The following is a 25,385-nucleotide window of genomic DNA, read 5'->3' on the forward strand; positions in this document are numbered from 1 at the left end:
AAATTTTCAAGTAGGGGTGATCAATATTATGATAGTGTACTCTAACCATTTTAAAATCTATCTTTAACTGCTTGAACCAACCAAACAACATATCATTCATCTAATGAAAACAGCATATATGAAAGGACTATCTATATACACTTCATACATTTAACTAACATAACTACATACAACAACCACTCTGAAAACCAACTATGCACAATAACCCCCTAAACCCTATTCAATGGTTGTGTACAATAAACTCTTGCCCCATTAGACCAACAAAAAATATTGAATATTAACTAAAGGACAAACAAATAAACATAAATCAACTACAACACAAACAAATATATATACATGAAAAAATCTAAACATAGCAAACCTAAACATTAAATTTGGTAGCAAATATTAAATAAAATAGAGAAAAACATTCACAACAACAACCAAACACAAATATGAATGTTGCTATTAAATGCTCACATTTAAAAAGAAAACATGCATATATATTATCTGTATTGAACTCAACTTTTGACTTAACTGAAAAAGTCGATGAGAAGGATGATACAACAATGTCGTCGGAATGCAGCAAAAAAAATTCACATGACTCACTGCAATAGGAGAAAGAAAATGCTTAGGGTATGGGTTACGTTTTTTTTTTAAATAAACAAAAAAGAAAAACAAAATAAACAAAAACTACTTTATATGATTCAGCAAAGCATGCAAAATTACGTAGGTTCACATGCCAAAAATTTGGGCAGATTGATATGTATTTATGAATCTCTTGGTAGAAAAATCGGATATTTCAAATAAACCTCATATATTTGAGAGTAACTTTGTATATTTGAAAGATATATATGCCAACTTAGTTAGGTATTTGCGAAGTTTTGATGTTTGAGCTTAAAATGATGTTCACAAATATTATTATTCTAACTTCGTGATATCCAAAAAAAATTGTGTGGACTTCCTTTTAAACGGGAGTTTGTGATACCCGATGAGCGGAACAATATATTGCGTGAACTTTGTTAGTTTCACACATGCAAAGGGTAAAAAGGTCTTAACAAAGTTAGCTATTCGGGGGCTTTGATCATAGGGCAGATTTTGGCAAATTCTGAGGTTTTTAGAAAAGTACATCATTTTTGCCGTATGGTACAGTCATTTAAGTTATATTTATTGCCTAATTAAACTCTGCAGCACTAATTTTAAGCCCAGGTCATAAAAGTCACTCCTGAGAACATCTAGTTGCATTCCAATCAGCGAGAAGAAGCCAAGGATATGAAATTTAATGTTGCTACAATGAACTCTATAATAATCTTCTCTGAATTTTGAGCATAGATAGCTGAGACCACAAAAATATCTCATCCTTTGTCGACTAAAACTGTAAGAAATTGGTCAATGACCAAAGTAGATCTAACTTTATTTTCCTTGGATCCCATATGCACAGGAACTGAAATTAAAAAAAAATTTACAAGTACTGAAACGTTTTTTTTTAAGAGTAGAAGCGAGACTGCTCTAACTTGACCTCATATAAAAAGATGTCATAGCTTACTTTATTCATTAAAGATATGACCTCAAGATTGGCAGAAGAGCGTCAAAGGCCCCTCACAGTCCACGAAATGATTTTCAGTGAGACAAAGTCGGAACGTCATTCCGATCTTGCATTGTGGCAGAGATAACAGCATGTAGAAGCATCTTGGTTTTGCTTAGTCATTGGTTAGTCGAATGTTGATTCGCCTCTCCCGCTCCACATTCGCTGAAGTAACAATCTTATTTTGCAGTCAAATGTGCATTCGACATTTGTAAATTTGTATTGCTCTTCACCTTCAAAGCATTTTTTCTATTCGCTGCCACTTTACTGCCTTCCTCCATCTTCATCTTTCTCTTCCTCCAGTGCACCTCTCTCTCTCTCTCTCTCTCTCTCTCCAATAAAGAGAGGGAAAGAGTTTTCAACCCTAATTTTCTTATTACACACAAACAAGCAAAAAGTTTTCATTTGAAAAAAAAAACGCATATCAAAACTTCGCATAGGCAATTTTTTCTTTTCTTATGAGATTTTTTCTTGCTTCTAAACCTGGCCTTAGGCTCCATTCAGAAACTGGTAGTTAGGAGTTCATGCATTTGGAAAAGTGGTAGTTGTAAAATCCTGGATTTGGCAGGTACCACCTGTAGGAGGTGGTAGTTGCCACAAATCCAGCTTGTAGTTCGAATAAAAAGGGGAGACAGTATCACGTCCTCTCCTAAATGTGTAAAACTCCCATCCCAGCAGAGGCAGAGACGGAACTACATTAGAACTGCACTGCCCCCGCCGAATCCACCCTCCCCCACAAAATAAAAGTTTCTGGGTCCGTCCCTGCATCCCAGCTAGCAGTTCCATACAACCACCAGCACATTTTTACCAAATGCATAAACTCCCATCCCAGCTACCGGTTCCAAAATAGAGCCTTAGTTCAATAATCGATTTTTAAGAGCATGTTTTTTTTTTTTGAGAAAATGTAATTCTTTCATACATGTATAGAAGCATGAGGGCAGGATGACGAGAAGTCTAGCAACCGGAGTCCAGTTAGAGTCATCATAAAAGATAAAAACATAACAGAAAGGGGAGAACAGGAATAGGGAAACAGCAGGTCCGACCACCCAATGCCACCGACCCTACTCCAAGAAAAGGGATCAGTCCACCGGAACGGAACTCAATTCTGTATGCAGCATGAAACAGCCGCTTGCAGCCTCTAACAGGGCAGCACGAGGCATGTAGGGAAGCAGAAAATCAGAAAACAACATAAGGGATGCTCCCCTGGAAAGAAAAATCAGATCCGCTAGACGTTGATGTGATTTCCCCCGATCCAATCTATCGTTGTTCCTGGCCACTTTTGATGAGCTCTAGACGTGACCTCACATCTGAGTTGAGCACAAAGTTCAGTGTGATCAGTCCTAATATCTGGAAACCGATGATGATTCCTTTCGGACCAGATTAGCTTCCAAGCTCAGAAAACCCAAACTCTCCAGATAAACTTCCATTTCTTACCCTGCCAAGTGAAATGCGATGCAACTGCAATATCTACCGAAATTGAGATCCTCCCAGTTAAGATTAAAATCCCCCCAGATTTTTTTGAGCAGTTGAAGTCCATATAATACCAAACCTCCAATAAAACTACTGAATGGTTGCATGGTATTAGTGCATGAATGCAATTACAACTATAAAACGAATCACTATCAAGGAACGTATATGAGGATAACAAACATATGCTTCCATGTGAATATGTTATATCATGGTTGCTCTTTTAAATTCCTCAAGTTGGTCTCACCCTTTCCCTCATTGAAGCTCAATGATTCCTATCTAGGTAGCTAGCGGAAGGTAAATGTAAATCCAGAGTGATAGAGGCCTATGTTAGAATTCAGGGAGGACCAGGGATTTTACATGGGAACGTTTTCAATACAATAGATAGCCAATGTTCCTGCGCATCATAAATCGTAACTTATCTTGTTCCTTCTCCAGTTGAACATTGTTAACTAAAATTTTTTAATTCCAGAATAGATATTAAGCAACAAGTGAGTTTGATCCTGAGTAAAGATTTTTACCTCTTGCATTTATAACGTACAAGCAACTAATATCACACCATTTCTAAGGAACGCTAATTCTTGAAAGATCAAGTTTAGCAGTTTGTCCAATTATCCTTATATTTAAATAAAAACGAGAAAGATAGAGCCATTTTGCTAGTTGAGTCCATGTCACGTTAGCTGACAGTTTAGCTTAAGCAGTCAGGTGGCATACCATGAGATTAAATCATCAAACTGAAAGCAATGTTTGACATTGTAGATCTATGACGATTATATTAAAAAATTGGTTAAAATCTAAAGTTAAACATAAAGTAAAAATGTAGATTTAAAAATTGAAGTACCAAACTTGATCTTGCTTTCTGCTAAATGGTGACAAAGCAGATCACATAGATCTCACTTCAGAAACAGAAGACAGTTCTCAACTGAGACTGATCAGACAACCAATACAGATTAATTTTATGAATGCCATTACATGGTGCTTAACAATGACAGCCAAGACCATTGATAAGCTTGGGTTTAAGCTTCAGTGAAGACACATGAATTTCAGAGGAAAAAAACCTATACACAGTCATAACCTATGCTAGCTATCTGACACTACTTGCACGTCTCCTAATGCTTTTCAATGAATCAAAATAGAGATCATAAAATTGACTGCCAGTTTTTGTTGCCTGACTGCGCTTCTGCAATTATCTGACCCTGGTCATATATTAAAATGGAGGAAATTAAACCAGAAACTAGAGAGTCATCTCAGTTGGTTGTCTGACAACTGTCTCTTAAGATCCTTCAAAGCATCAACAACTAGAGGATCTAAATTGTGCTTCAGAAGTTTCCCCTGCACTGAAGTTGACCTGCCAAAATCAAAAGAGAAAAAATAGAAATATCCTTTCAAGTAAATTCTTCAAAGTGTTAAATTTGAACTTCTAAATGAAAAAAATACAGGAGAAAAGTCAGTAAATTTAATTCATTACCCAGCCATAAGCAGAGAAGTCCCAATGATTCTATCTTGGGATGAATTTTAAGCATAGTGATTGGGCATCGAATAAAAACAAGATCTACCAAAGATTCAGTTGCTCAAAGGTTGCAAGACATCCTACTCTTGACATGGCAAGTGCAAAATCATACAAAAAACAAAGAAAAGGTGACTGTCATAGTACAGCTTGATGTTTTGTTTCTTAAAATTCGCCAACTTTGAAGCAACAACAAAAAACACAAAAAGAGGGATATTACATGTATTAACATAAAGAAGAAAGTGACAACTGGAGGGACCCCACTAGGCACGGTAGGTAGTGTAATGAAGTATGTGAAAAATATAAACAAATGCCTCTTAAGGGCTTACAGCCTTACAACAACACAATCACAAAGTGCACAAGCACAAGTCCACGATGGGACAATACAAGAGCCAATAATGGCAATACAAAAAGATAAAAAATATAATTTTATTGAATATATGCTCAAGCTTTAAGCATTCAAGAATGAAGAAGGGGGAAACACCCCTATTTATACAAGAGGGAAAAGGCAGACCACTTGGGAGCTCCCAATAGAGCTATTGGGAGCTCCCAACAGAGCTGTTGGGAGCTCCCAACGGCTCTATGGTCAAATGACAAATATAATTTTATTGAATATATGCTTCAGCTTCAAGCATTCAAGAATGAAGGGGGAAACACCCCTATTTATACAAGAGGGAAAAAGGAGACCACTTGGGAGCTCCCAATAGAGCTGTTGGGAGCTCCCAACGGCTCTATAGTCAAATGACCATAGAGCCCATGCTCTATTATAAAAAAGACAAAAGAAAAATAAAAATAAAAAAAGAAATAAAATTATTCCTACTTGCAATTTTGTATTACATGTAAAAAGATTAAAATGCCCTTATAGGGCTTTACATATTACAAAAAATGTTTATTGTTGAATATATATATATATATATATATATATATATATATACATACATTTTAACACCCCTCCTCAAACTTATGGTGAAATAATCGAAAGTTTGTTAAGGAGAAAGATAAACCGAGGTGCAAGAAGAGCTTTGGTGAAAAAATCAATCAGTTGGTACTCTGATGTAACATACAGCAACTCAACAATTTCTCTCAGATACTTATCACGTACATAATGACAATACATCTCAATGTGTTTGGTTCGTTCATAGAATGTGTGATTGCTTGCAATGTAAATTGCACTCTTATTATCGCACATCTTCGAAGGTTTTGAGATTATTGTTCCCATGTCTTTGAGAAGACTTCTTAGCAATACAAGCTCCATAGTTGTCGTAGTCATCACATGATACTCATCTTATGTTGATGACAAAGATACTTTTTGTTGCTTCTTGCATCTCCATGAAATTAAAGTCTCCTAAAAATACACAAAAAACCCGTAGTTAAGACTCTATCATTAGGATTTTCTCCCCAATCAATGACAGTATAAACAAGTAAATCTAAGGAAGAAGATGAGGATAAGAAAACTCCCTTTGTTTTAGTATTCTTGATACATCTGACAATTCTTAATACAACACTCATATGCATAGTGGTCAGAGCATGCTAAAATTGGCTGACATAATGAATTGCATAAGTTATATATGTTCTAGTGATAGACAGGTAAGTAAGTGACTTGATTAGTTGGTGGTAAGGTGTAGGATTTTCGAGAAGAGTCTTATCTTCAAGTCTTAATTTGGCATTAATCACTTTAGAGGTTTCTATCTTCTTATCATTTGAAATGTTAGATTTAGTGCAAATATCAGCAGCAAGTTTCATTTGAGAAAAAATATACCCTCTGAGAGAGTAAGCAACTTCAATACCTAAGAAATATTTTAAAAATATTAAATCAAACATATCAAAAAAAATTTTAAACATTTTTAATATCACTAACTCTCTGCTTGTCACTTCCGGTGATTATCATATCATCTATATAAAGTAGAAGAATAACAACTTCAGAACTTGTACTTTTGTGAAAAAGAGCAGTGTCAGTATAGCAAGAATAAAAACCAAGATGATTTATTACATTATTAAATCTATCATACCAAACCTTAGGAGTTTATTTAAGACCATATTCAAGAGTTTTACCTTTTTTAATACAAAACCCCGGCAGAGAATCCATATAAACCTCCTCATTTAATTCTTCATTTAGAAAAGCATTTTTAGCATCAAATTGGTATATGGGCCACTTTTGAATAGATGCAATGGCTATGAGTGTCCTAACACTAGTCATTCTAGGTACTGGTGCAAAGGTTTCTTTATAGTCAATTTCATATTCTTGAGAATATCCTTTGGCCACTAACCTAGCTTTATATCTTTCTAGGTCCCATCCCTCTTTGTTTTAACCTTGAAAACTTATTTACATCCTATAGATTTATTTCCTAAAGGTAATGAAGCTACTTCTCATGTCTTAGCCTTTTTAAGGGCATCTAGTCATGCATTTATTGCTTCAACCCATTGTGGAAGGTTTTTGGTTTCATTATAATGTGATGGTTCATAACAGAAATGTAAAGCTATTAAACATGCTCTATGGTTTGGTGTCAACGTGTCATAAGATATAAACCTACTTGGTGGGATAAAGATACGATTGGATCTTCTAAGCGGGGTTTCTTCTATAAAAGAATTATATGAGTATTTTTCTAAAGCACTTGGAGAATTTCTTTGCTCGCGCCGAGTATATATTTATATGGGTCGATCAACAATATTATCATTTCTTATTGGTGATTTGTCATTCTCATAATTTGAATGTCCACTATTATCACCATCTTCATTATCATTCAAGGTATTATCACCATTATCATTCAAAGAAACATCATAAGAAGTTAACTCTTCTTGTGGTAAGAGATCAAATAGAAAAGTATAATCTACTTCCTATTTCTCCTTAATTTTCTTAAGCGTATTTTTATTTTTTTTAAAAGTCATATCCTTAAAAATATACAGTTTGTTATTTTTAAAGTCAAAACATCTATAACCTTTTTGGTTTTCTCCATAACCCACGAAGAAACATTCAATGGCTTTTGGGGACAATTTATCTCTTTTATTTAAGAGAACAAAACATTTACAACAAAAAACATGCAAACGCTTGAAATCGGGTGCTTTTAAATAATTTTTCATATGGAGATACATTTTTTAAGGATGATGAGGGCATTTTATTTATCAAATAGATTGATGGTAGAGCGACATCGGCCTAAAAACTTTTTGGAATATCTTTAGAGATAAGTAGTGTCTTAATGGTTTCTATAATATGCCTATGTTTTCTTTTTACTAGTCCATTTTGTTGAAAAGTTCTAAGACACGATTTTTGGTGACATCCTTTTTTTTAAAATAATTTTGAAATTCATTTGATAAGTATTCACCACCCGAGTCGGATCTAAGAATGAAAATATTGCTTTGAAATTGATTTTGAACAATCATATGAAATTTTTCAAGGCTCTGATACCATGTAATGAAGTATGAAAAAAATATAAACAAATGCCTCTTAAGGGCTTACAACAACACATGCCTCTTAAGGGCTTACAACAACACATGCCTCTTAAGGGCTTAAAAAGTTGTTTTGACTAAATCTAACCCCATGGATGTGATCAAACATGGTTAAAATAGTAGGAATCAACTCTTAGATCATATTTTTTCGACATAAAAATACAATTTTATGAGGGTTGAAATTTTGGTACATTCTAGGCCATTAATATTTCAACCCTTGCAAAAATCTTACATACCTGGTAGAATAACATGATCCAAGCACTGATTTCTACTAACCCAAACATGTAGATCTCATCTGAAGGGTCAGATGTACAAAAAACATTAAAAAATAAAATATATTATAGTTTTTTTATTGAAGGGTTCCTTACCCACGAGTGTGTGTGTGTGTGTGTGTGTGTGTGTGTGTATATATATATATATATATATATATATATATATTATAGGGTTTATATTTGGTGCTATTGAAGGCACGGAACTATTGAGCTAGACACCACAGTTTCAAGCTTTATCGAATCAATGTGACCACATAGATGTGTTCAGCATGGTTTATTGGCCAAAACCAAAGCTTGGATCGTGTTATTTCAATCTAAAATTATGATGTTTTGAATCATGAATATTTAGTGCCTTGTGGGCTGTTGCTTTTTAAAGCCCCTTAAAAAATCTGTATATATATATATATATAGAGAGAGAGAGAGAGTAAGGCGTAATGTCGAACTCATAAGTAGTTTGACGTTAAGTCGGATGCAACGCGTGCCATTGATTGCGCACGCGATCAGCGGTGCGCATTATTTTTTCATTTTTAGGGCCTTTAGTGGCTGTCCTGGACAGCCACTAAAGGTCCAAAAATAAAAAACAAAAATAAAAAAGTATAATCGGGCATGCTGGGCTCATTCGACGTCCAGTGCGTCCAATGATACGCCGTTGTATGTGTGTGTGCATGTGTGTATATATATACCTTCAGTCCTAACAATTACAACTATATTACACCTACAAAAGGAAAAGGGAATAATAACATGCACAAAAATTTTAACTTTTTATAGAGAAGAATTTTATTAACCACTTCTTTAAATGATCATGTATTCCCTTTTCTCCTAATGATAATATATTCCAAGTAGCTCATTCTCAACTAAATATGGCTCAATTTATTCTTTAAGAAGTTTTTCTAATTGATCTAGAAGAAATTTGTACCAATTAGGCAAATACCACACAACAGTGTCCACATAGGAGAGAGACCTGCATAAATATTTAAAACAAATTACAAATACACGCCTAACCTTTGCTCTATTTACAAATACCCACCTAACATTTGAAATATTACAAATGGCCGCTTGGTTTAGAAAGTAATTCTCAAAGACCCGCTTACCCTAACTCTACCCCTTCAACCTTGGTTAGTCCCCAGTTGCCTGTTGTAAATTGACCTTTTTACCCCTTCTGCAGCCCTTCATCATCCCCATCTTTCCTATGGTTGAAAACGAGGGTTTCATTGCAGTACACACTGGAGAATCCCCTCCCTTCAATGAAAACACATTTATCCATTGGAACACAGCCAGAAAAGCTCCTTATCACTAATCCCCCTTAAATCCCAATAAAGTTGGAAAACGCAATGAAATATGAGATGAAAACCAACCAAATACTGAAGAAAGAAGCACCAATGTCTGAACCTAAATTCCACAAATACAAAAAAAATAAAAATAAAAATAAAATAAAATCAACATATTCAAACACCAAGGTCAATGGCAGACCGTACCCATTTCTTACCGAGGCATAGATGGAGAGAGAGAGAGAAGAGCGATGAGATTGGTTCAGGCAGAGAGAGAAGTGACTCTAGCACAGTTGTAGTGGATTAGTTAAAGCAACAAGATGCATTGGTGGATCGATAGCACTAGCTATGATGGTGGTTCTCTGGTTGAAAACTGTAATAGAACTCTCGGTTTAACCCCTAAGAGAAAAGGATGGTAAGGGGCCTGGCAGGGGTAAAATGTCAATTTATAATGACTACAAAGGTCTGACCAGAGCTAAAGTATTAGAGTTAGCCAAGGCATGTGAGAATTAGCTTATAAACTCAGTTGTCCATTTGTAATATTTCAAATGTTAGGCAGGCATTTGCAAACTTTTCAAATATTTAATACAATTACAAGAAAAGCACTAGTCAAATTAGATGTTTAAATTTCACTAATTGCACATCATTGAGACAAACCTGCTTTCATCAAGAATCTGTTCAAATTCCTTCTGTGAAGCCTTTATCTAAAGATAAGATAAAACAATAAAATATCAAGTGCTAAAGTGAAACAAAGAAATGAGCCAACTGATTACCAAATGGTTCCACATTGAATGATATGATGCATGCGCTAGAAGGAAAAAAAATGTCAACAGTTACTGAAAAAAAATTAAATAACTAAAAAGTAATGATTAAATGTAACAAAATTATAATACCTTCAGAAGATGACTTGACAAATATTGAAATGCAAGTATAACATGACTTAAAACCAGATTTTAACATAAATTGAGCAAATTCCACATTGCTCATTTCAAACCACACAATGCCTTGTGCAAAGGAAGAACTGATCTTGCTGGAACCTAAAATCCAAAAGGAGTATCCATATAAATTTCATGTAAATCTCCACTTAAAAAAGAATTATTGACATCCATTTGGGAAAACAGTCATTTCCTAATAAAGGCAACAGCTATAAGCATCAGCATCCTAACAGTGGACATACCAGTTATTAGGGCAAAGGTTTCCTCATAATCTATATAATATTCTGACAACTAATCTAACTTTACAGTGGTTGAGTGTTTGATTGCATTTAGTTTTAACCTTATAAATCCATTTGCATCCTATGGTTTCATTTAGTTTTAACCTGATAGTTTTAACCTTTTGAAGAGCCTCTAATTCGATTTTGATAGCTTCAACCCACTCAATAATGTTTGGCTTGTCTATAGTGTCCAGTTCAAAGTAATAATGGCAATAAAGGAGGCTCCATATTTAGGAGCAAAAGAATCATATGAGATGAACCTATCAGGGTTGGCAGGCGCAAAGTAAGAATGGATGGCAATAAAGGAGGCTCTATATTTAGGAGAAAAAGAATCACATGAAATGAACCTATCAAGTGGCTTAGAGGTTCTACTAAAGTGCTTCATAGTATGATTGTCGATAGGTTCTGATCGTAACGACCCTAGCTAACCCTCATAAAAATAATGGTTTTTTTTTTAACAATTGCGAAAACAAACCCAAGGATCTGGGGCCTCATAGATTTACTATATCAAACCACAAACCATGCATTGAATCAAAAGAAGAATAATCAAGCGTTATTAATTTAATAAAAATGTCAAGTAGACCAAGACACTAAAAGCGACTATCTCATAGGAGCCATCTTGTCAGAAAACCAGAAACCAGTCATAGGGCTCGCAATCTCCAGACAGCTAGTTAGGACATCGCTGAGCATCTAACCAAACCTATAAAAAAGTTTTATAAAAATAGGTAAGAACCAAAGTCCTTTGTACGAATTCCTCTAAAAATCCAAATAGTAAAAGAAATAGCATAAACCAAATTCATGCATAAATTTTAGATGAATATCACAATTAACAACTTACCAAAATCAACTTACCATTCAGGCATTTAAACAAAATATTATGCTGAAACAAGTATTATACAAAGCCAAATATGCATAATGCATGAACTAATGTTGAACAGTAAAGATGCATGATTCAATGCACATGCATGAATAACTTATTATGTTATTTATCAAAATTACTTTTATACGCATGTCCCTATTAAATGCACACAAAGTCTAAATTAGGTTCCCAAATATAGTTTAACACACAATTTGTACTTTATTACCCGGGTTCCAGACTCGTTCATCGACCGATATCAGGAATCAACATCATCCATCAAAACATTAGAAATCAACATCTAATGTCGGGACACCAGGAAAATCAACATCCACTGAGGCCACGTTCTTGATATACCAATAACTATAGTTGAGTCAACAACACCACCCCCAGGCAAAGTAGTTGAATCTTCCTAAAACCGTGGCCAGGAAGTAAACCACCACATCGGCTTTAGGGGTACAATCGCACACGGAGTTTTAGTATCCTCACGATCCCCAAAGATCGTCATCCAAGATTCTCATACTGTATAAGGTATATCAAAGAAGAAATTGATTACACTGTTTGGTCTATTTTACCTTTTTAAATAATTTTAAGTTCTTTACACAAGAACCGTTTTGCAAATCAACATGCAAGACCGATTTTGGGCCCTGGCCCGCATAATTTTAACAGTGCAATTAATTTTAGAAAACCATTAATTTTCAAAAGTAAATTTTGCAATGCATAAATAAAATAAACAATAAGTGGAGCAATGCATGCTCCTAGCCTACATGGCCCGCAGTGGTTCACATATGACCACCTACACATCTCAAAAGTGATTTATTCATCTCTTGCAAAATTTCAGTGAACATGCAACACACACCTTATTTCAAAACATTTTCACAATGCACATTCAAACACACAAATGAATGCACATGAAACCAAACGCATACCAATCGATGCTCGCAAAACACATTAACATGATCAATTTCATGGATAAATATTCAAACATGCATATGATCATATTTACATAAACATAAAGTAAACTTCATATTCATGTGTATTGTTAAAACTAACAGGCTTTGATATATTATAGAGGGACGAGAGAGAGAGAGGAGAGAAAAAAGAGAGAGAGGAGAGAGAAAGAAAGAAGAGAGTAGAGAAAGAGAGGGAGAGCACGATCTTTTATTAACCCTAATCACCTATTTAAATAGGGATTAGTAAAATGGGAATTTACAAGTAGGCATACGTAATTTTGCAAAATTATGTAATGACTACCTAAATTTATGAATATTGCTTTTAACACCCTCCCCCCCCCCCTCAAGTTGGATCATATATATCTATCATGCTCAGCTTGCTGCAGCATCTTGAAAAACCTGCACTTGTGATAGGTTTGGTGAAGACATCTGCAACTTGGTCCTCAAAAGTCACATGACTAGTAGAAATATGCCCCAAATCACCTATTTAAATAGGGATTAGTAAAATGGGAATTTACAAGTAGGCATACGTAATTTTGCAAAATTATGTAATGACTACCTAAATTTATGAATATTGCTTTTAACACCCTCCGCCCCCCCCCCCCTCAAGTTGGATCATATATATCTATCATGCTCAGCTTGCTGCAGCATCTTGAAAAACCTGCACTTGTGATAGGTTTGGTGAAGACATCTGCAACTTGGTCCTCAAAAGTCACATGACTAGTAGAAATATGCCCCAACTGCACTAAGTCACATATACAGTGACAATCAACTTCAATGTGTTTCATCTTCTCATGAAAGACTAGATTGTTCGCTATATAGGTGGTTGCTCTATTATCACACATCATCAACATTGGGGATGGAATCATCACTTGTAAGTCTCTCAGAATAGACCTAACCCACATCATTTCAGCAGTTGTTTGAGCCATAGCTCTATATTTTGGTTTAGCACTCGAACGAGCTACCACCACCTGTTTTTTACTTCTCTAGATAATTAAGTTTCCTCCTACAAACACACAGAACCCGGTGGTGGACTTTCTATCATCGATGGCCCCTGCATAGTCCGCATTGGAGTACGCAATTATATCAAAGTTGGAGCTTTGTTTATATAGCAATCTCTTTCCAAGAGAGGATTTTAAATACCTGAGAATCATCATAGCTGCCTGTCAATGCACTCGGGTTGGTTTGTCTATGAATTGGCTTATCTTGCTTATGACCAAGGAGATACCTGGCCTTGTTACACTAACATATAAAATTTTATCAACTAAAGATCTAAAACTTCTGCTATCAATCGGTTCTGCTTGTTCATCATGCATATGAAGTTTAGGATCCATTGGTATGTTGGCTGGTTTGGCACCTAACATCCCTGTTTCATGTAGTAAATCAAGCACATACTTTCTCTGTGATAAAACTAACCTCTCCCTGCTTCCGGCCACCTCTATGCCCAAGAAATATCTGAGAGAACCAAGATCTTTTGTGATAAAGTGTTTCTGAAGATGAATTTTTGTGTTTGAGATGTCCTTCGCACTGCTCCCTGTAAGAATAATATCATCCACATACACAACCATAACCACAATACCAATAGAGGTCTTCTTGATAAACAATGAGTGATCCGATGCTAACCTATTGAAGCCAATTGCAGACATAATTTCAAATAACTTCTGAAACCATGCATGTGGACTTTGTTTTAGACCATATATGGCCTTTTTTAGTTTGCACACCTTGCTACACTCCCCCTGAACCTCAAACCCGAGAGGTTGAGGCATGTACACGGTCTCAGACAGATCACCATACAAGAAGGCGTTCTTCACATCTAACTAACATAAACTCCACCCACAATGAACAACCACAGATATAACAAGACAATCTAGAAATGACAAGACAGAAAACCCATAACAATCTAGAAAAATCATCAATAATCACTACGTAATAACGACTCTGATATCTACTAGGAACTCTACTAGGTCCCCATACATCAGCATATAAAATCTCAAACATTCCTTGACTCGATGGACTCTGACTAGAAGGAAAGGAACTTCTGTGATGTTTGCCCAATTGATAGGCGTCACACTGGAATGAGTCAAACGAAGAAATCTGAGGAATAAGTCTATGAAGCTTTAGCAAAGAAACATGACTAAGACAAAGATGCCACTGATAGGTACTAGAAGATGGCTCAGACACAGAGTTCATGGATCCAACTGGCTGATGTAGATAGTAGACACCACCCTCCTCACGGCCTCCACCAATCCTCTTCCCCGTCAGCAAGTCCTGAAAAATACCACACAGGATCAAATATCACCCTACAGTTGTGCTCCTTAGCAATACGATTACCAAACAGTAAATTCTGAGAAAATGAAGGAGCATGAAGAACATTAGTCAATTGAAGTGTCGGAGATATGTAAATGTTTCCTTGGCCTACAACAGAAGAAGACCTCCCATCAGTTAGTATAATATTATAAGGTTCAGCAATAGGATTTAACTTTGAAAAATTATGGGGAGTCCCACGCAGGTGTTTAGAAGCACCTGAATCAATAATCCATCTACTACCTTGATAACTCAGGCTATCACCTGCAAAACATGCAACATCGGCAATAGGCATAGGAGCACTCGAACTGGGGAACCGGTGAGAAAACAATTCATTGTACTCTGCACGACTGAGGATAACCGAATCACTGGAAGAGGTAGTGGGAGTCTCTGCCTCGAGTTTAGCAACTTGAGCCTTAGACACATTCGATTTAGGCGATGGGATAGGAGATCGACCAATCTTATCCCAGCATTTGTCTTCGAGATGTCCTAGTTTACCACAATATGTGCATTAAAGCCTTCGAGATGTCCTAGTTTACCACAATATGTGCATTAAAGCCTTCATCTACCTCCTATACTGTGACCACAACCCCTTCCTCAAAAAATCAAGAAAGTACCTCTTCCACGGCCTGAGGTGATTGCTAGGACTGATGCCTGTGATTCAAATTGGGTTTGAGGAAGAGTGATGGCAAGCCTACTCAGACGATTGTAGGCTTCTGCAAGAGTAGGAACATCATAACTAATTAGCATTTGAACTTTGGCAACTAAAAATTCAGATGATAACCCTATAAGAAACCAGGCAACCATAGTATGCTCCTGATGAGCGTTTTGTTTGGTGCAACATAACGGTCTGTTGCATTTAGCCTCTCAAAAGCATATTTAACAGAGGCATAGTATTGGGCCAAAGTTTGTTCTCCTTGCTGCAATTCGTAAATCTTCTGCTCAACTTGTAGAATATGACTCACACTGGTTTCATGAGAATATGTATCACGAAGATTGTCCCACATTTGTTTAGATGAGGTATAATAAATCAGTCCACCAGCTATATGAGGTTGTACATTGTTCATTATCCATGATATCACGATGTCATTGTCTTCGTCCCAGGTGGCATACTTTCCGGTTCTTTCAGTGGGTTCCAATTCCAACAGGACGTGCTTTTCTCGATGGCCAGAAATCGACATCATGAAGGTGCGAGACCACCTTGCATAATTAGTATCATCCAACCTAACTGAAGATCCATATGAAAATAGATTCGCAAAGGTCTTATATCTGTCAATGACCTCTCCTTTTTGGTCATTGTCATAAGCACACAACTCAGCCATGAACAACAAAAAAAATTTAATTTGCTCACCAAGGACAACTGAACATAACCAAAAAAATTATTTTAACAGCTCAGTTATTTCCACGCAACTAGTGTCATGCATAATTTGCTTCCAAATCTGAATAGTGATCAGATCATCACCATGACCACAAAATTTTTTTAAGCAAAGAGTGTCTGACTTTAAGACTGGGACAACGACCATTTAATCTCCACAGTAATGATCTGATTGCAGGCATTCAACAACAATCTATTTTATTTTTTAGATCAGATCACTATTTTCAGATCTGATCGCCAACAGCAACATAGTTTTACAGCTTCCATTAAATTTTTTCTTGACCCAAGACAACACCAATCAGATCTGAATCGTGATCTATTTTATTTTCAAATCCAATCACTGTTTTCAGATCTTATTGCTTCTTATGATTTACGATGATCAAACATGATCTGATCCTTCTTCAAGATCTACAAGCAGTAGCATCACGACATCCAATCCTTCTTCATGATCCACGACACCTGATCCTTCTTCATGATCCACGATCAACAGCAGCATCACCACGATCAGCAGCAGCGTCATCCCAGAAGGGAGACCCGCTCTAATACCATGTTGAAACTAACAAGCTTTGATATATTATAGAGAGACGAGAGAGAGAGAGAGGAGAGAAAAGAGAGAGAGAGGGAGAGCACGATCTTTCATTAACCTTAATCACCTATTTAAATAGGGATTAGTAAAATGGGAATTTACAAGTAGGCATATGTAATTTTGCAAAATTATGTATGACTACCTAAATTTATGAATATTACTTTTAACATGTATAATATGCACAATTGCAACATGGCATTAGACTGCATGAGCATGCATAACCAATCAAACATGTAATCAAATACATAAGCTTGCAGCCAAAATGAATGTGAACCTATACACGGCAAATTTGTTCAGATTTACAAATTATAAAACTCGGCAAAACATGATCAGGTTGGCCTACTATAAAAGTCAGCAAATCTGATCAGATTTTCATACCAAAGAACTGAGCAATCTTATCAGATTCGCATAACAAAACAATTGGGCATATCTGATCAGATTTGTGCACAAATAAAGCTACGCAAGTCTAATCAAAATTACACATGCCAAAACATTGCAAATCTGATTAAGTTCGCACTCACATAATGGTCGGCAAGTTCGATCAGATTTGCACATGTCAAAACTTTGCAAATCTGCTCCAGTTTGCACCTATATAAGGGATGGCAAGTCTCATCAAATTTGCACACCCGTGCAACTCGGCAAGTCTGATCAGATTTGATGATTTTCGAAACCCAGCAAGTCTGATCAGATTTGCACACATGTGCAACTCAGCAGGTGGTCAGATTTACACCTAATCAAATCTGAACATAAGTGCATATATATATAGGCATTAGCAAAACAAATATGAACTATACAATATTATCAAAACATGCTAAACAAAATTCAGCACACAAACAACTGGGCAAGTCTGATCAGATTGCACCCAAACAACAGTCGGCAAGTCTGATCAGATTTGCACCCAAACAACAGTCGGCAAGTCTGATCAAATTTACTCAGAAAACATATGGGCAGATCTGATCAGATTTCCATGTCAAAACCCTGGACAAATATGATCAGATTTGCACACTGCAGAGAATAGGCAAGTATAATCAGATTTGCACAGACACACAAAATCGGCAAGTCTAATCAGATTGCTAACATACAGAAAATCGGCAAGTTTGATCAGATTTGCATACACGAAGAAATCGGCAAGCCTGATCATATTGCACATAAAACAAAATCTGATTTAATAAATATTTCCCAAAACATGCTACAATTTCAACACATAGCAAGGTTAATAGGGCAAATATATATATATATATATATATATATATATATATATATATATATATATATATATATATATATATATATATATATATATATATATATATATCATGTATGGCTATTAAAAAGGGAATCAACAACATGCATATCCAAAATCAACAAAAATTGAATACATGCATTCATGTGCTTAAGCAGAGAAGAGAAAATCGATGGCATGCTCACATCAAATCAAGAAAATCGACATCTATGAGAATAAAAAACATAGATATTTCAGGATCTGATACTCTAGAAAAATCAAAATCTCCAAAAATAATCATATATATATACATGAAATTGTTCCTTAATATATTGTATATATAAATTTCTTGAATCAAATTTCTCTTTTCCATCTAAACTTACTCATAAAATCAGACTTATACCTATTTCTCCCCATAAGAACTTAGAGAGAAACTCGTACCTTGATCGTAACATAGAAAAAAAGACCGGAATAAAATGATGGATATATGAAAAACTAGTTTTTCTTCCTTTTCTTCTCCTTTTTTTCTTTCCTCTCTTTTCTCTTTCTTTCTTTCTTTCGTAACATAGAAAAAAAGATCGTAACAGCAGGAAGGGACCTAGCCCCTTCGTTGCGCCAACGAAAAGGCAAAGAGGGCTCGGCCCCTCCCCCGCAAGAACAGGGCGACCGGGAGGGACTCAGCCCCTCCACTGCGCCCACGGGACGAAAGGAAAAAGACAAGCAGGGGGCTCCGCCCCCCTGCTGGAAGGAAAAACAAAGGCAGTGGGCGAAGCCCCCCTGCCTGACGAAAAAGAAGACGACGAAGAAGAAGAAGGAAAAGAAGACAAAAAAAAAAAAAGGGGGATGAGGTTACCTAAGGAACCACCGGCGTCAGGCTTCCGCCGAGGCGTAGACGGCGTCGCGGGTTACCTGACAAGGGTCGTCGGCGAGAGCACATGAGGGAGGCAAGGAGGCAGTCGGCAGGGTTGCCTGCGTCGATCCCAGTAAACAGAAGAAGAGGATGAAGGAGCATGAAAAGAGAGAGCGACGGTCGGGGGTTGGTGTCGTCGGCATGCGACTCCGGCGAGCAGAGGGAGCTCCGATGTCAGGAGCTCCAATCGAACCGAAGAGGCACGAGGGAGAGGGTAACGGGGTCGTCGAGGGTTTGCCAGGGAATCGGGCCTCCGGCAAGCTGCGGGGGACCGAGAGGGGGGTGTCGGCTGAGACCACCGACGCGCGAGGTCGGACGGGAGAGGAGAGAGGAGGTGGCCGGCGAGGTGTAGCCGACGGTGGGGCTGGGGGGGATCGTCGATCTCGTCGCCAACAGGAAGGTCAGGGAAGAGAGAGGGGGGGGGGGGGGGGGACAGGGATGGATGGCTCACCGAAGCTCCGGTGAGGGACGCCTGAATGGTCGTCGACGGCTTCAATCATCGATGGCCGCAGACGAAGGATAAGAGATGGGAAGTGGAAAGGAGGAGAGAGAGTGGTGAGGGGTTTTGCCCCTCATCGCTCTCGAAGGCTCGAACATTCGAGAACCCAGGCCCCGGGTCGAGTCCGGGTCAAGCCTGGATTTGATCCAGGTCCGACACGGCGGACCGACATTGGCATGTGTCTGACACGTGTGCGGCATGATTTTTTTTTCTCTCCGTTTTACATCCTACCTTACTTAAAAGAATTTCGTTTGCGAAATTTCATACGAAGGTTATCTGTAGAGATCATGGTCTAAGTTAATCGGTGTCAATAAGGATGCACAACATGTGTGTGTGATCCAAAACACGTATGCTTTTAAAGTGATAAGGACAACTCATAATACATTTCTGAAAAAAGTTTAGAGTCAAACTCGGTTGAACAAGACATATGTGTGATTTCATTATCAGGTTATCGTTTGTCGCTCTCACTATTTCTAACAAACTCTTTATCCTGAATAACCTTAATTTATTCTTATCTCTCAAGGCCTTACGCGGCCAGCTATTTCCTGTCATGACTCTACTTAAGGCGTCATTCATTCTCAGAAAAGCCCACCTTTTCATAGAAGGTCCAAAACATAATCTTATGTCATGATCTAAAATCAATAAAGATCTGATTCTCACATCTGAGTTCAACATATAATCATGCTATAACAGAAAAGTCAAATCTGTATATTCATAACTGGCTATCAATATCAATCTCAGAAGATTATCATAATACACGATAACACCTTATTATAATCAAAATTCACAAGTTTCACGTTGGATCGCCTGGTCTGAGAAATGTACGACCTCACAAGAAATTACCGCCCTAGATGGTATACCTGATCTTGGACAATACAACTTCTCACAGGAATTAACCGTCCTTGCGGCTACCCGCTCTTGGACAATGTACTTCCTCACAGAGATCTACCGCTCTAGCCGGATTACCAGATCTTGATCATGCATACCCTCACAGAAAATCCTTTGGAAAACCGGTCTTCAACAAATGTCATATTCAGTGAAAACCATTGTGATACATGCATCAACACTAATGACTGCTCTCAGGATCGATAGCCACTAATATAATTCACAAGATCTATGTCAGATCACCTAGTTTGAGAAATGTACGACCTCACAAGGAATTACCGCCCTAGATGGTATATCTGATCTTGGACAATACACTTTCTCACAGGAATTCACTGTCTTTGCGGCTACCCGCTCTTAGACAATATACATCCTCACAGAGATCTACCACTCTAATCGGATTACCTGATCTTGATCATACATACCCTCACAGAGAATCCTTTGAAGATCAGGTCCTCAACTGATACCATATTCAGTGATACATGCATTAATACAATTGACTGCTTAGAACAATTGACCGCTCTCGGGGTCGGTAGCCACCAATATGGGCACAAGCATGTATACCAGCAATATGCATCGTATCACTTTATATGGCACTCAAATCATAAAATCACGCATTTCTCCAATAAGGTTACATGAACCATAATCACTATTGAACTTAAAACATTTATCGCATGCATTCAAAATTTCAAATCGTATGGCATTTAAATCATATCATATATAAGCATATTATACCACGCATTGTATCATTATCACAAGGAATATTGCATTTCTTAAATTGAATCTTAAAGCATGTGTAACCAAAGCATGAGTTTTAAACATACAAGAACACGCAGATTACATAATATGAATCAACAAAACCTCAACATGCGTAACTCCTACGTAATTCAATTTATTCATACAGGATTCATGTCATATATGCATCTAAGACAATTCAGATCATTGCATCATCATATCATTCACAATTCTTATTTTAAATCACATTCGACCATTTTAGCATAAAACACACACACATACCTCCTAAGTAATTTAGTTAGATATCCATAATATCCATCAATTTGATTGAGTCTAGGTTGAGGAAGGTTGTGGAAGCTATACATCTTCTTAGACAGCTTATTGAGAGAAATAGAGAGAGGAACAAAGATTTGCATATGGTTTTTATTGATTTGGAGAAGGCATGCGATAGAGTACCTAGGAACGTTCTCTGGTGGACAATGATGAAGAAAGGTGTTTCTCTCAAGTACATTAGTATAATTAAGGATATGTATGAATGAGTAGTAACCAATGTCCGCACTTGTGGAGGGGTGACAACCAATTTTTCTATAACGGTTGGGTTACATCAATGATCTGCTTTAAGCCCTTTCCTATTTGCTATAGTGATGGATGAGCTTACGAGATCAATTCAAGAAAACGTGTCATGGTGTATGTTGTTTGCTGATGATATTGTTTTGATTGATGAGTCTAGAGTTGGGGTTAATGCTAAGTTAGAATTATGGAGACAGACATTGGAAGCAAGAGGTTTTAAGTTGAGTAAGAGTAAGACAGAATATATGGAATGTCGGTTTAGTAAGCAACGAAGTAGTGATGGGAGTGTAGTGAAGCTTGGTGAGCAAGAAATACCGGTGGATGATTGTTTCAAATATTTGGGATCTATCATTCAAAAGTATGGAGAAATTGATGGAGATGTAAATCATAGGATAAAGGTTGGGTGGATGAAATGGAAAAGTGCAACTGGAGTGTTGTGCGATCGTAGAATGTCATTGCGGTTGAAGGGAAAGTTTTATAGGACGACTATTAGGCCCGCTTTACTATGTGGTACGGAATGTTGGGCTACCAAGAGATATCATATTCAAAAAATGAGTGTAGTTGAGATGCGTATACTTAGATGGATGTGTGGAAATACAATAAAAGATAAGATTCGGAACGAGGGGATACGTAAGAAGGTAGGCGTTGCACCCATTGAAAATAAGATGAGAGAGAATCATTTACGGTGGTTTAGACATATTCGGCGAAGGCCTAATGATGCTCCAATTAGAATGATGGAGAAATGGGAAAATATATAAGTTAAAAGAGGTCGGAGTAGGCCTAGGAAGACTTGGATGGAGATGATAGGAAAGGATATGAATGATTTGAACCTCACCGAGGACATGGCATTGGATAGAAATGATTGGAAGAGAAGGATTCATGTGGAAGACCCAGAATGATTTTCTTTGTTGGTTCATATCGCCGACCCTAATTGTTTTGGGATGAAGGCGTAGTTGTTGTTGTTGTATCCATAATATCCATCAATCGTGTTATACAGGTATGATATATTCACACAAACAATCATAATGCAATCCTCTGCAACGAAACTATGTAGGCGTGATGTATTATTTAAAAACTAACCATTTGTAGTCATGAGGTGTCATTTATCAAAATAGTTTAAACTAATCATTTATCAGCGTGATATGTCATCTACCTAATAAGTCAAAAGTAATCATTTGTAGGCATGATGTCATTCACCTATATGCTAATATAAGCATTACATTCATAGGAATCTCGAGGGCATAAAATCTATATGTAATTTCATTGATAAGCTTTCACTTGACAAAAATATGTACCCAAAACACACAAAAGTCTTAAACTAAGAGTATCAAAGTAGACATGGGTTACTGCTTGGGTTATTTTGGCTACTGCTTTTGGCCTTTACTTGTGGTTCGTTTCTTTAAATTTGCTTCCTTCTTGCGGCAAACACGAGCAAAATGCCCCATCTTTCCGCAATATAATCAACCACCAGTGTCTCGGGGCATGGTTGTCCACGATGAACATAATTGCAACTCAGACATCTCTGGTTTGACGAACGTTGGGGCTCGCTTTCTCCACATTGTTTCTATTTTTTTTAGCAGGTCGACGCTTGTTATCATTGCGGTCTCCAACAGAGTTTTTGTTGCGACTTTGATTAAGGTGGCATTCTTCAACAGAATGACCCACCTTTCCACATAAAATACAATCATCGAGGTCTTGGAGGTACATTTGATCCGGGAGAGCATGAGGGTTATCACCTCGCCCTAGGTTGGTGCTTTCGCAAACCAACCCATCCACCTTATAATCCAGGTTCTGGATCAATACTTGGAGTTGTTCAATTGCTTCGGTCAATGTGTCTATAGATTTGATCAATTTGTTGAACGACATTTAAGCAGAAACACATTTCTTTAGTTAAAATAAATACTAAACAATTTAAATAATAATACTTACAGTGCGATGCAGATGCCGGATGATCAAGAATCAATGCTTTCCATGTCGCTCTGATACCAAAGTTATAACGCCCCAAAAATCCTGGACTTGAAACCATTTATAAAAAAGGTTAAAAGCCTTGAAATCGATCATTTATCAAAGTTGAAAACAGAAGTTCAGCGAAAAATCATGTTTGAAATAGCAAGTCCCTGGACCTTGGGCGCATTAGAACGCAAACTTTCCCTCACAAACAGATTTGCAACTCAATATATTTATTAAAATAAAAAGAAGAAACGAAGTTTTGGTAATACAATTTTAATAATTCAAAGTTTAATCAAAAGAGAGGCTTTCAAAGAAACTTTATACCAAATTTACCAAAAGGTCCTCAAAAGCGAAACATCAAAGAAAGAGTCTCATCTTGATCTCATCACACCATCGAGCCATCGCAGTCCAAAACACCACTTGCCCAGAAGATGGGTCAGTTTTACGAAAAACTGGTAGGTGCACAAGTGACACAAGGTGGAACTGAAATAAGCAATTATAACAAGAAATGAGTTATATCTAACATGTGCAATAGACTATGCAAATGAATAAAGGTTTTCAATATGAGCAATTAAGTATAAAGTCGGGTGAGCTATCGACTTATCACAAGGTAGAAGTTCATTCAACACCAGTTATACGCAATATCACGACATGTAGATGTGTCAATCATAAAATACAAGCATTTGCATAATAAGCAGTTCTATTAATCACGACGCATACACGGTTTCACAACAAGCAATTAAATTAATCATAATATGTAAGCAATTGCACAACAAGCAGTTTATAAGCTATACGCGGTAAGCAATCACATGACAACAGTTATCACAAAATATAGGCAGCTTATAAAACAAGCAGCTACATTAGTCCTAGTGGTAAACAGTTCGTAGATTACGAGCTGTCAGCAGTCGCATTAGTCATAAGACGTAAACAGCTCGTACATTATGAGTTGTAAGCCATCACATTAATCTTAAGATGCAACTAGTTCGTAGATTACGAGTTGTAAGCAATCACACTAATCATAAGAGACTTAAGCCAACAAGTGCTACATTACATCAACACGAATAGGTCAATCAAGTAGTAAAGTACGTCACATGTGTCACATTGCAACTAGCATAATGCTATTATCATAAGCATTTAACTAGTACAAGCAGCTGGTTATTACTAGCAAAGAACTAGTGTAACACTACTACAGGTGTACACAATTCAACGAGTAGTATACTGAACTATTAAGCAAACAAACAAGTCGTGTCACAGCATGCACATCTCAAATAATGTGAATAAGTTAACTAATGTTTTGATATTAACTGGTCAGTCAGGTACGCGCAAAGCACGAAACGTAGAAACAACCGAGACCGATCTAAGGGTTTATTATGCCATGTGTTTTAGATAACCCGGATGACTGACTGAATCCGCTCCTAAGGGGACGGCCAGTGACCAAGAGAGTAAATCCCCAAAGGCAAAGGTAGCCCGTGGATGCATCTAAACTTCTACAGAAGTTGCCTGAAAGCTATCTTTTGTAGCCCATTTTTCCTAACTTTGATGACTGAGAAAGCCAAGTCTTTTGCACGTAATAGTCATTAATGGCCTGTCCATCAGAGTTTTGTACCATCCATCCTCTCTCTTGATGAACCGTTTCGAACGTGAACGACGGGAGTTTCTTAACCGCCACCCCATTCTACATGCTCGGGTCCATTATACTCACTCGAGCATCTTGTCTGTGAAGGCGAAACCATCACCATTATGTGATTAAACGCGCTAGTGTATGTTTGAGGCAACCACATGCCTCTTATCCTACTCATCGCAGTACG

At 37.1% G+C, this 25,385-nt stretch overlaps 1 protein-coding gene across 4 annotated transcripts in view; it reads right to left on the bottom strand.

The window, feature by feature from the left end:
- Nucleotides 1-3,963: 3,963 nt before the first annotated feature.
- Nucleotides 3,964-25,385, bottom strand: part of LOC149838107 (yacP-like NYN domain protein) — a 79,464-nt gene continuing 58,042 nt past the window's right edge. For 2 of the 4 annotated variants that reach the window (XM_090006379.1, XM_090006377.1), the window contains 3 exons: nucleotides 10,180-10,226; nucleotides 9,171-9,215; nucleotides 3,964-4,379 (listed from right to left, as the gene is read on the bottom strand). In XM_090006379.1, coding sequence (XP_089862505.1) covers nucleotides 4,274-4,379; nucleotides 9,171-9,215; nucleotides 10,180-10,226 — 198 coding nt within the window. In that variant the 3' untranslated portion in view covers nucleotides 3,964-4,273. The remainder of the gene's footprint in view (nucleotides 4,380-9,170; nucleotides 9,216-10,179; nucleotides 10,227-25,385) is intronic. The other 2 variants (XM_090006378.1, XM_090006380.1) reach the window with 2 other exon arrangements.

Source organism: Nuphar pumila, chromosome 5 (genome assembly GCF_984573655.1).
Source record: "Nuphar pumila chromosome 5, dmNupPumi1.hap1.1, whole genome shotgun sequence".
Taxonomy (NCBI): domain Eukaryota; kingdom Viridiplantae; phylum Streptophyta; class Magnoliopsida; order Nymphaeales; family Nymphaeaceae; genus Nuphar; species Nuphar pumila.